The 11,697-nt window shown below is 35.1% G+C and overlaps 1 protein-coding gene across 1 annotated transcript; it reads left to right on the top strand.

Annotated features, from left to right (window-relative positions):
- The first annotated feature begins 3,210 nt into the window (after positions 1–3,210).
- Positions 3,211–9,526, top strand: LOC139444095 (speedy protein A-like). Its single transcript, XM_071225002.1, has 6 exons — positions 3,211–3,358; positions 5,272–5,330; positions 5,922–6,007; positions 7,191–7,362; positions 8,286–8,553; positions 9,465–9,526. The coding sequence occupies exons 1-6, from the start codon at positions 3,211–3,213 to the stop codon at positions 9,524–9,526; spliced, it is 795 nt and encodes a 264-aa protein (XP_071081103.1).
- The last annotated feature ends 2,171 nt before the right edge of the window (positions 9,527–11,697 follow it).

The following is an 11,697-nucleotide window of genomic DNA, read 5'->3' as shown; positions in this document are numbered from 1 at the left end:
TAGTTCACATATATTTCCCAATATATTATATATATTTCAGATGCAATTTAAAGCACATCTGGACATGTGGAATTATACAGTATGATTGAACACATTTAACTGTATTGGGTATATTCTTAGATGCATGACATATGTAAAATCAAAAATTATTTCTGAGTGATTCTTTGACGAAGAACTTGAAATCATACGCGCATTCTGATTGGTTTGTCGTATTTTCGCGCATAACATTCATCGATAGGGGGACGAGTCTTCTTGCAGGTTACGGAAAGAGGCGAGTGGTGACGAATGGAATGACTGTGGCCAGTGGCCGAGAGTGTCAGATGACCAACCCGTGTATCCTGAGTGTGATGAACAATACATTTACACTAGAGACAGATGGTCACTTTAGTTCCCTATCGTGTGGCCATCTTCTTCATTAATGACGTCGTTTCTCGTTTGACGTCATTCCGACATTACGTGAAGTGATATTTGCACTAGTGCACACACGATAACGACACAATACCCTCTGGCGTAATTTGTGGTATTTTGTTACAATATCCACCAGAAACAATGCCATGTGGCGTCAGTCAAGCAACCGGTTTGCTGGGGTCATCGAGTGTGCATAAGCTTCTCTCAGTGGCCTGTCATCTCTACACGCAATGTCATTGAAAAAGCCCAGGGATTTGGGGAGTTTTCACTATTTGTTAGTGAAACGTCTTCCCGCAGGACATGAGCACGTGCTTTGGTAAATATTACACAATGCGTAATACAAAGTTGTGTTTATCAAACAGATGATCTCTTCTCGGGTGAGTAATAAATGTCCAATAATGCACGTTGCGACGCAAAACAACATTCACTCAGTCACTTATGGTCTTGTGGTCAACCTTCAGACAGATTGACATTAAGAGCCGACTAAAAGGGGTAAAGGTTGATCAGGCTGTATGACTACCGGTTGATTGCGTGTCATAAGTCCCCGATGACGTGGATTGTTGTTCTTGCTTCAGTTACAGCCAGCCTTAATTTTGTTTTATCTAATTGCTGATTGCTCGTTAAACAACATTCACACAGTCTAAAGTCAGGCTTGCGTATGTGATGCATGTATAATGTTTTGGAGTCTACGGGAAATTCATTTAGTTTGTTTGTTTCTTGTTTAACGCCGCACTCAGCAATATTCCAGCTATATGACGGTATACATGGGCACAGATCCACGCCGTCAGGGTATGATGACACCCTGTCAGTCAGATCACACATTACAACCACATTATCTTTGTTTTAGGGGGTGCACGGATTGCCCAGTCGCCTTAGGCGCCGCAATCTGCTGTGCAGATCGAGAAGCCTCCCTCTGGCACGCCAGAAACATATGAGCGTAGGTTCGATTTCTCCCTTTTGTGTTTCTTCTGGCGTTTAACCCAAGTCACCCACTCACTTTATTTCGACAGGTAACAGCGCCATAATTGAATCTGGTCCGTTCGTCCCACGAGACGATTAATTGACAAAATCCGCTCACGAAGTTATTTCTATTAGGGCTGGGACGGGTAATTCGGATACTCGGGTCGGGTGGGTACTGAATAGGACCCGGGTACCCACAGGACTACCCGGACCCGTGGTTAGTCACTTGATATATTGTTTAATGACAAAAAGTATCTAAAACTTTATGTTTAAACTACAAGTCACTAATGTTCGCAGTTCTTCCTGACTACTACGCCATTGCTGGCGCACAGAACACGCGAAATGCGAAGAAGAATATGAACTTGAAAATTTAATATTTCTTAAGAACCTAGATCTATATTGTGTGGAGTAACGTTCTTCTGAAAAATCTCATGATAAAATACCAACATGACCACTATTAATTTGGTCTTTGAGTACATATATTTGTTCTCAGTAAGAGTTCTCGACACAATCTTATTTGTCACAGTTTTTTTTATAATACACTGTACACAAAACGTAATGTAACAATGACCACGCGGATACGCAAGCTCCTTCCCAGCGCGTGACACCTTCGTTACACTCTCGGTAACATATAGTATAGAGAGCTCCGGGAACGTAATATCGCTGTGAGGAGCATGGCGAATAAAGGGGAGATCACTCTAAACTGTTACTAAAAACATAGAGGTCACCGGCGTCGCGCACCTAGCAGACGACAGAAAATCCACAGAAGTTGCATTTGTCAGCTGCGGAGAAAGTAGCTTTTTGGTAAGTAATATTTTAAGTAAGTACATCTCTGGCTAAATTAGAATAGGTTCTTTGAATAGTACGCACTGCTTGATTTTGTAATGTGTGACATTATCTTGCAATAAAGAATGGTTGAAGAAATTGATGAATGTAGATGGAATTTATAAAATGTCATAACCACCAGCTGACCACAGGGGCTTAGTGACCATATATATCTTGCTTTGCGTTACGATAAAGACCCCGTGGACATAAAAACGAAAGTTTACAAGATTTTAGTAATATGGCTATAACAAAAGTGGGCTTGAAGAGGTTAATCATATGAAGACATTATGCCTACATAAATATTTTCAAATGATGATTTTTTTCAAATAATATTTAAAGAATTGCAACATCTTTTTTATATCGCAAAATGATCCGGGCTTAAAAAAGTCTGGGTCAAAAGCAGCGGAAGAAACTAACATTTGTAGTCCACTAGTTCTTATAATGATAACATGAAGCAAAACCCTTAATAATTAATTGCAAATTTCTACTAGTCCATATGATAAGGACTACAGGACTGGTATCAATTTCTAATGCTGGTATAATGTAGATAGACGAAATTTGCCATTTTCAAGGTTTTCTCTATATGCTATCATTATAAGGACTAGTGGACAAAAAATGTTTTAATTTTTTTTAGGACATTGAAGTATAGATATAACTAGCCATAACTAGCCTAGTTCATGGAAATGTTCGCTAGCACAGGCTATCACAACCCACCACAGGCTAGTTGGCAAGCATTATTTTCTAAGTGTTTGTTACAATATTCACTTGTATTTATCAATGAAGAATTGGATAAAGAATTTAGTCAACAGGTTACAAATTTCCACTTTCAGTCACAGATGAGCCTTGCCCTTCCTAATTTTGAAGCAACATATGGTGGGATATATTTTACAGGCTTCATGAAAACTTGAATTCCTGATTATCCAAATAGGCCTAATGAAGATTAGGAGCTTTTGATACCACATATTCCCTGTCAACCTGCTGTTGTTTCAACCACAGCATTATCCACTGCATAATCATATGAAGAGGCAGAGGCAACAATCACAACAGAATGAAGGGAATTCTGTTGAAGAGCCTTCTTCTTTTAATCATGTGCCAGCCAAAAGACAAAAGAGGTCATGTTTCATTGTTAAGGGAAAAGAAATGAAGGCATTCTTTGGCCTCATAGGTAAGTATAAGTGGTAGAAACTAACATTATTGGTCCACTAATCCTCATTATGATAACATATAGCAAAACCCTTAAATGTGGCAAATTTAGTTCTTATGTATTCGATACCTTAACAATTGGGCAGTTTGACAAGGATTATAGGACTAGTAACAATTTCTGAAGTTGAAGTATGATCACATTTCAGATATACTTGTAAGGTATGTGTTGTAGACTTGTAGACATCATCATGTCTCCTTTGACTTCTTCAAAGTCATGCAAACTGTTTTACAATGTGTCTTCCTGACAATTTTTTTTATTTGGTCCAAATATCTCAAAATTTGTTAAACAGGTTGAAACCAAGTTTAGATATTTTCTTCTGAGTATCAGCAATGAAAGGAAGTTATTACATCCTTGAAATTTTCAGCTATGGTATTTTAATGGGTGGACATTTGCCTGGCCAACACTCAGTTATTCACTCAGTGAATTTGGTGAAGACAAATGGCATCAGGTCATTTTCATGATTTCATGAACTTTTAATAGCACATTCTATATCTTTACCATATTTGAAAAATATCTAAACCCTGTTAACCTGCTGCTGGGATATAGATTGAATGTTGTTGCCTGATGTAAAACAAGAAACAAATCTACTTGACATGTCTATCATCAGGCAATATTCTGAACCAAATTCAGGAAAAAATCTGCAACTATTTGTTTAACCAAACAAAAACCAAACATGATGACAAACGACTATTGAGTATTGATACTGTTCTCAGCGTTAGAAACTAAGAGTTTTCGTCCACTGGTCCTAAAAATGATAACATATAGCAAAACCCTTAAAAAGGGCAAATTTCTACTAGTCCTTATGATACCTTTACCACTGGGCATTTTGGCAAGGACCAGAGGACTAGTGCCAATTTCTAACACTGTGACTTCTATTGCTATGTATATATAACCTTTACTCATCCATGACCAGTAAATTTGTTTATATAATAGTCCACTTTATATACATAGTTGTACTTTCAAGTGTTGATTAAGAGTATGTAAGTTCAACGTGTGTGAAAACTTAGTAAGACGCTTAGGGATGTAGATATGCATGTGGAACTTGTTGCATAAAATCAATTATCTCATACTTATTCAATGATAATCTATTTTGGATTCAAAACTTTCAATCCTTGACAGGCAAACTGGAAAGAAAGCATTCTTTTGTTCAAATGGGAATTTTCTTAATATTCAAATATAGATAAATTCAGAGGAACTGAGACATTTTTTACTCAGCTTGGGAATTTGTACATTTTGTTGCAGACTTGGAGTCAAATATAGGCCTCTGAGCAGGACATCGTTGCTGGAAGTGTTCAAATTAATAAATTAGATGGTCCTCACTTTCCAACCAAGGAATTGATCATGAAATCTGTGATTTACTTTTTTACATTTATATTAATTCATTTTTTAGAGGATCCTGAAATTGAGTGTGATGCTTAGAGATGATATAAAAAGTTAAAAACATAAACGTCTGTTGCTGGTAATGTGTTTGTGTTTCAGATTAAGTGTGATATGAATGTTGCTTTTTCATTTATTGTTATTTATATGAAGCATACAGAAATAATACTCTAAATTTAATTTTTCTGTTCTCATTCATAAATAATAGTTAACTATCAGTCATTGCTTTTTCCTGGTCACATTCATCACACCATGAAAATGTACCATAAAGTCATTTACACCAGACTCCATCGGGTCTTCAAAATCACTTGGTGAGAACTATTTCTCCTCTCAGATTAATGTTGGTAATCTGGATTTTCAAATATATATAAATCTAATTAGTTAGCTTTATTACTAATGTACATTTCACCCTATGAACAACTTAGATAAACTAAACCATGCCATGTCATTTTATGGTTTGTTGTGCTTGAACAATGTTTCTTATTTATGTGTTCCAGCTGATGAACTGATCCAAGACTTCCTTGAAATGGATAGCTGTATGAGAATTGCTGATAATGTAAGCTGTACTGCTTAACATTTTGCTTCAATTGTGACATTGGTTATGTGACATGATATATAAAGATGTTCTTGGTCACACATACAATTGGCACTGAAGATTTGTAAACTTATACCATGATGCACATAAAAGTCATCTTCACAGTTCAAATTAAGTGTTGTTGATTTTGTATGTTTTTCGTTTATCAGTGTTTGTGGACAGTACTACAATTACGTTTAAGTAGTCTATCAAACAACTTCATGATATTTTTAGGTCTACTGATGAGCTAGCATAATCATGTGATTACAGTTAAATCCAGATCCTCAATCAGGATTGTTGCTGTCTGTAACTTTAGCCACTATTGCGAAACCAGAGTCTATTAAAATTCTGTTGGGTCTAGTAAGCTCAGGTAATAAGACTAAAATCTACTGAAAGTAATGCTTAGAGCTATGTTTGGGCTAGTCTACTCAAAAGATTTTGGCAGAGACTGCAGTTGTAACAAACATTATTATTCATGTGAAGTGATGTTAATGTCCCTTCTGGATATGCGTGACTCACTATACTTCATATAATCTGAAATTATTTTATATTCTTTACCATTTCCATTTACAGTATTTGATTGCAATGGTGTTTGCCTACTTCAAGAGAGCTGGCTACTCTCTGAGGGAGTATTCAAGAACCAATTTCTTCATTGCATTGTAAGCACTAATTTACTTATTTCGACCATATAATGATTATGATTTCTTCTGTCCAAGAGTGAGTACTACACTTTGAAGGCTTTTCCTAGCCACATACAAGAATGATAAAAGATCTCTTGTAAGCAAATACAAACATACTAATAGAATTTTGGTACATTATGTTTACGACATTTTAACTATTATATATAGTCATATAGACTGGACATCTTGACTAGTTCCTTTTCATCCTCGCTGCATATGGGAGGAGGGTGGGGGGGTTAGAGTCATCATCTGGTCTGTCTGTGTCAATCCGTATTTCATCCAAACTTGGTACATATATTAACCAGGGGCTGAAGTCAAGCCTTTTGCTGTTTAGGAATATTTATTAACTTATTTTTTTCCTGTGTTTATCTGTATCATATCTCTAAAACAATAAATAGGTACTCTTTTTTTAAAACTGTGCATACACAAAGACAAGCTTGTCAACTGGTGCCTTTTTCTAATTAGTTTGTGGGGGCAGGAGGGATTTGTAATCTTCTGATGACTCTTGTAATGAATGGTGAAGATATATAGTGTTCAACATGGGTTAATTTCAGTGTGGGAAATATCAACTGAGCTATAGATAATCAGAATTCATTTATTAATGGAACAAAGTGGATATTTCCAAGAGCATATAACTTCTATTTATCCTTTTTGTAAAGCTTAAAACGATGTTTGTCAGGATGAACAGAAATTGGAGATGGAGTAACATGTTTTAGTTAAATTAATAAATCACTCTTGTTTTCAAGGACATTCACTGATTGTCATAAAAAATGTAATAAATATTATTTTTTTAAATTTTGATAATAGTATAGTGGAATTTTCTATCAATCTTTGCTTACAGGTAAATGATGAAAATGCCCTGATAACATTTGTCTTCGAGCAAAATCACTGTAGTGCATTTTTTACAAACGCCAGTTTAAGTACTAGTTTATGTTCAAATGCCTTGGAATTCACTATTTTATCTCAATACTGTCATCTTTAATTGTTTAATTGTGATAAGTTTTCACTAAAATAGAATACGTGGAAAAAGAATTTGCAAAGCATGCGCATTAACTCAGACAGACAAAAGAATGCTAAAAGATGATACTGGTAGATTGAGAGTGGCACCAAACAAGTGTTTTGACTATTGGGCAGGACATTCATTGAATGGATTGAATTTCAGATATCTTGCAAATGATGTGGAAGAAGATGAAGAGGAAATAAAGTATGAAATCTTTCCATGGGCTCTTGGCAAAAAATGGAAAAAGAAATACCCTGGATTTCTAGCCAAGAGAGATAAATTACTGAAGAGGATTGACTACAGAGCCATTGTTAGCAAGCGTTGTTGTGAGGAGGTAACTGGCACAAAATGCATGTGGAAGTTGATTGAATTTCAACTTTGAAAAAGTAAAATAGCTATGATTTGGCGGGTAACGTGTTGTCTGCATAATATAATACATTGAAACAGTGTTTAATCTAAAGGTACAATAAGCACAAATGGAACATTAGAAAAAAGAGCCATTGCCTCTATTGTTCACTTGGTATTAATGCATTTACTTAATGAACATTAAAAAAAATATACCTCAAGTGCACATACGAAATAATATGCATGAGATACAGGTCTACTGCACTATTAGACATACAGTAATTATCTTCCTGAGGCGAACACTTTATCTATAGCATCTAAAGTCAGTGTTTAGAGGACAAAGATAAAACTGTGTATTCTTAATATCTTGGGTCACAATCTGGGCTTCTTCCCATGTTTGTTATCATATGAACTCCAACAATTCTAATCATAGTCATTAAACATCTAAGTCTTTTTGGAGGAAGTCGCCAAATAAAATTCTTGTTTTAAAGGGAAAGTTAAATCTAATTTGTGACTTTGTGATATTTGCAGACCAGCACTGAAGGTAACAAACATTATGTCTGAGTGTTGGGCTGTTTCAATTCTCCAATGTACCAGGTGCATGAATCGAAGTGACTTTAATGTCTGTCCATTGTCTGCCAGCTACTGCTGCAAATTCAAAATTTTCTTTGGAAACTATAACTGAAAATGCTCTTTGAAACAAAATGAGGTGTGAAGCTGAACCTTTGCTGACTGATCCCACATTAGATCTTTACGTTAACATCGTCTTCATCCCAAGTTAACTTTGATGTCCATGGCAACATCATTGCTAAAGCTGTTACAGTAGAGTGATACTTGAATGTATTTGTGAATTATGTTCAACGTTATTTAATGGTTTTGTCTAGAACAGTGTGGCAAACTGTTTGCTTGCAGATAATGGCCATTGAGAACTCGCACATGGTATGGAGTCGAGAACGTCTTGCACATCATGGAGGTGCATTGAGGAGTTATATGCTTGACTCAGAAGATGATAACTATCCTCGTGGACCTGATGCTACTCCAAGAATATGTCACCTGTGTGATGCAACAGACAGCCAGTATGATTCAGCTAGTCCTTCCAGTTATTCCTGGTACATTTCATCAACAGACTCCTCGCCAGAAACAAACTGCAGCAGTGTACACTCTAGATTTGACATGAAAGGTACATGACACATTATTGTTGATAACATGGACATATTGCAATATTAATGAGAAAAGAAAGATAAGTATTTGTAAATACAGATTTACAGTGTATCATACTTGTTAACTTATTACACACTCTGTGTATGAAAGATGATTTTGCCTCACCTGAACTGAAAGGTGTATTTGTTGGCATATGTGTAAAACAATTTATTTTTGTATTTCAAACATGGCTTACAGCCTCCTTTTCCATTTATTCATGCACCAATTTGTTTATAATATTAACATTTCAATATATATAGGCTATGTATAATGTCTTTCGCGTAGAAATATATTTTTTCTTGGGGTAGTATGTTTATGAAGGTGTAATTCTAATTTTCTTTAGAAATCATATTGAAACTTTGCCTTCAGGCCCCTGAGATGCCATTTATTCATGTCATTTGATATGCAGTAATTATGTGGAACATTAAATGTCTGCAATGGTCTGGTGTTAATATATTAAATACAGTGTTAGGAATTTAGCAGGGTCCTTGAGCTGGTTATTATGTCAAGATTTGCACCATATTATGAGATTTTGCCTTTCAAAACTTCTGAAGATTATTGAAGACAAATGTAATCAGGGCATTTTCATCATTTACCGGTAAGCAAAAGTTGATAGAAAATTCCTGAAAAAAATGCTCCTGTCACAGGTGTGTTGCTGATGAAAGACGAAGTATGTCCATTGCCTTCATTTGGCCAAACCACTTTTATCTCTGATTTCTTGATTTTCTATACCAAATTTATAAGCATGCAGGAGGTTAAAAAAAACATTTTCATGCTGGGGCGAGTAGACTCATCCAAAAATGTGAAACGAAAGTGGTCTGCCCTTATTAATTCTTCTATTGCAAAATTAAAGAAATGTGGCACTAAATCCAAAATTCTCCTTTGCGACAGGTTTGAAAAAGAATCTCCCAGAACAGGGATCAGATGATGTGTGGCCAACAATTGAAGAATAATGCAACTATTCTCAACAGTTTTGATTAAACCATTAAATTGTGATAATGTTCTTCAAGCTGTGATATCTCAATTTATGTAATATATGTACTCAATTGTAAAAGAACTTAACATGTAGAAAGAATTCATAAAATGCTACCAGTGAGAGTGTTTGTTACTTTGCTATTTATTTGTGTTTGTGCCATATATGTGAAGGAAATTCCTTCAAATAGTATTGCTCTCTAGTAGTCTGTAGAATTTAGTTACTTATTTGTTCTTGCTCACACATCTATTTATTGATAATGAATGCTTTTTTTTTTATTATATTATTGGGTCAATTACAGTAAATGTATCTGCTTATAATATAAGCATATAATATTTTAATATTTTATAAAGGATATTATTTTGTTTGTGCCCAAGACGGAATTAGTATTATTATACTTTTACAATCTCATTAAAATCAGATCTTAGTTCTCGCTATCACTGAACAAAGATCTGAGGACATCCCATTATGGGTCACGTCAGAACGACCTTTCATCCAACCAATCAGAGCGTCGCTTACCAGATCATGAAAGTGACAGGCGGAATGTGTTTTCGGATCATGCAACCTTGAAATATTTAACAGAGGGTATTCTGAACGACAGTTACGGGTTTTATGATTATATCCATACAATCTAGGCCATCTGTAAGCCATTCCAGAGTGTTCTTTTTATCAGTTTTAAAAGTTTTAACCGAGAATACGTCAAAATATGTTTCGAAGCGTCGTCGCCCGTTTGAAACTAGTGTCGTAAAGCTGCCTTCTGATTGGCCTTGTCGATTTCTTGTCATTCATTTCATTGATCGGTCAAAGTGCGCAAGAGGTCGTTATGATGTGACCCGTAATGGGATGTCCTCAAATCTTTAGCGGTAGCATAAACTAAGATCTGATTTTAATGAGATTGATACTTTTATATTATATGACCACATCCACAAGGCATTCATAAGAAAATAAATAATGGAGTTTAGTTAAATTACATTCGTTTGGCTGCAAACTTCAGTTTGGATGGATTAGAAAAGAAAAAAAAGATGCAATTCAAAATAATTATTTTAAATTTTTAGGCTCTTACCACTACAAACCTTTCTTTCTTTCTTTTAACTTATTTTCTGAGTTTTTGTGTACTATTTTATCTGGTTTGTTGTTTTTGTACTTCCATGTCACATATCTTGGTTTTATTTGAAAAGTTTTTGTTTACAGAGAAAACAAATATTAGCTAAATGTAACAATTGTTTTGTTCCAAGTGGAACCTGATTGTTTTTTGCCATAAACAATATTGTTGATAATTTGTTATATACTTCCATGTATTGTTTTTATCCTTACTATTTAAGTCAATGTACCAAAAATTAATGTTAAATCCTACAAAAGGCTCAAAATGAATAGTATTTAGACAGCAAATTTGAAGTGCATGATGGCACAGAAGGATCTCCCCACAACATGGATTTGCATATGATTTACATTTAACATGATTTAAGGTTCAGTACCTTTGTGAAAAAACCTGTACATAATTACAGTATTCATGGTATCTGACCAGTTTGAATAGTTAATAAGAAAGGGTTTGTGATTTTGAAATGATAGTTTGTCAAGGTCCAAACAAAATAAACAAGAAATAACATTCATCGGGCCTTACTCTGAAAAATGTGCAGCAAATTGTAGTTTTTAATTTAGTCTGTATATTGCAGGAAGTCTCAGTAGGAGACATACCTGTTATGAATCCTACAACTTTTTCATGCAAATCATTAATGAATGTTCAAGTTGTTGTGAGAGTAGCAACTGTTTGCAGCAAAAACTGCGAGTCAGAAATTCAGATTTGCCATCTCAACCAATGTGGAGTTTCTGGGTAAGAATTATCACCAGCAACCTGTACTGGTAGAAAGAGACGACAAAGTAGATTGGGGGGTTAGGCTTGGTGACTTGGTTCATGGAGTGTCATTACTGTAAATGTACCCCGATGCCGTGGATCGTTGCTCTCAATATCAATCACTGGATTGTCTGATCCAGATTTGATTATTTACACTTTGCCGTCATATAGCTGGAATATTGCTGAGTGCAGCATTAAACAATTTTTTTTTTGATATTTCAATCTTGAAAATGCCTGTTTTTGCTTTCAAAGCCTGTATATAATGCTCTAACCTGAATAATTCCACATTATTTAACAAC

This window comes from Haliotis cracherodii, unplaced genomic scaffold (assembly GCF_022045235.1).
Source record: "Haliotis cracherodii isolate W230 unplaced genomic scaffold, xgHalCrac1.p SCAF_5, whole genome shotgun sequence".
Classification (NCBI taxonomy): domain Eukaryota; kingdom Metazoa; phylum Mollusca; class Gastropoda; order Lepetellida; family Haliotidae; genus Haliotis; species Haliotis cracherodii.
Note: the sequence above shows the minus strand (reverse complement) of the source record. Positions and strands in the feature narration are given on the sequence as shown.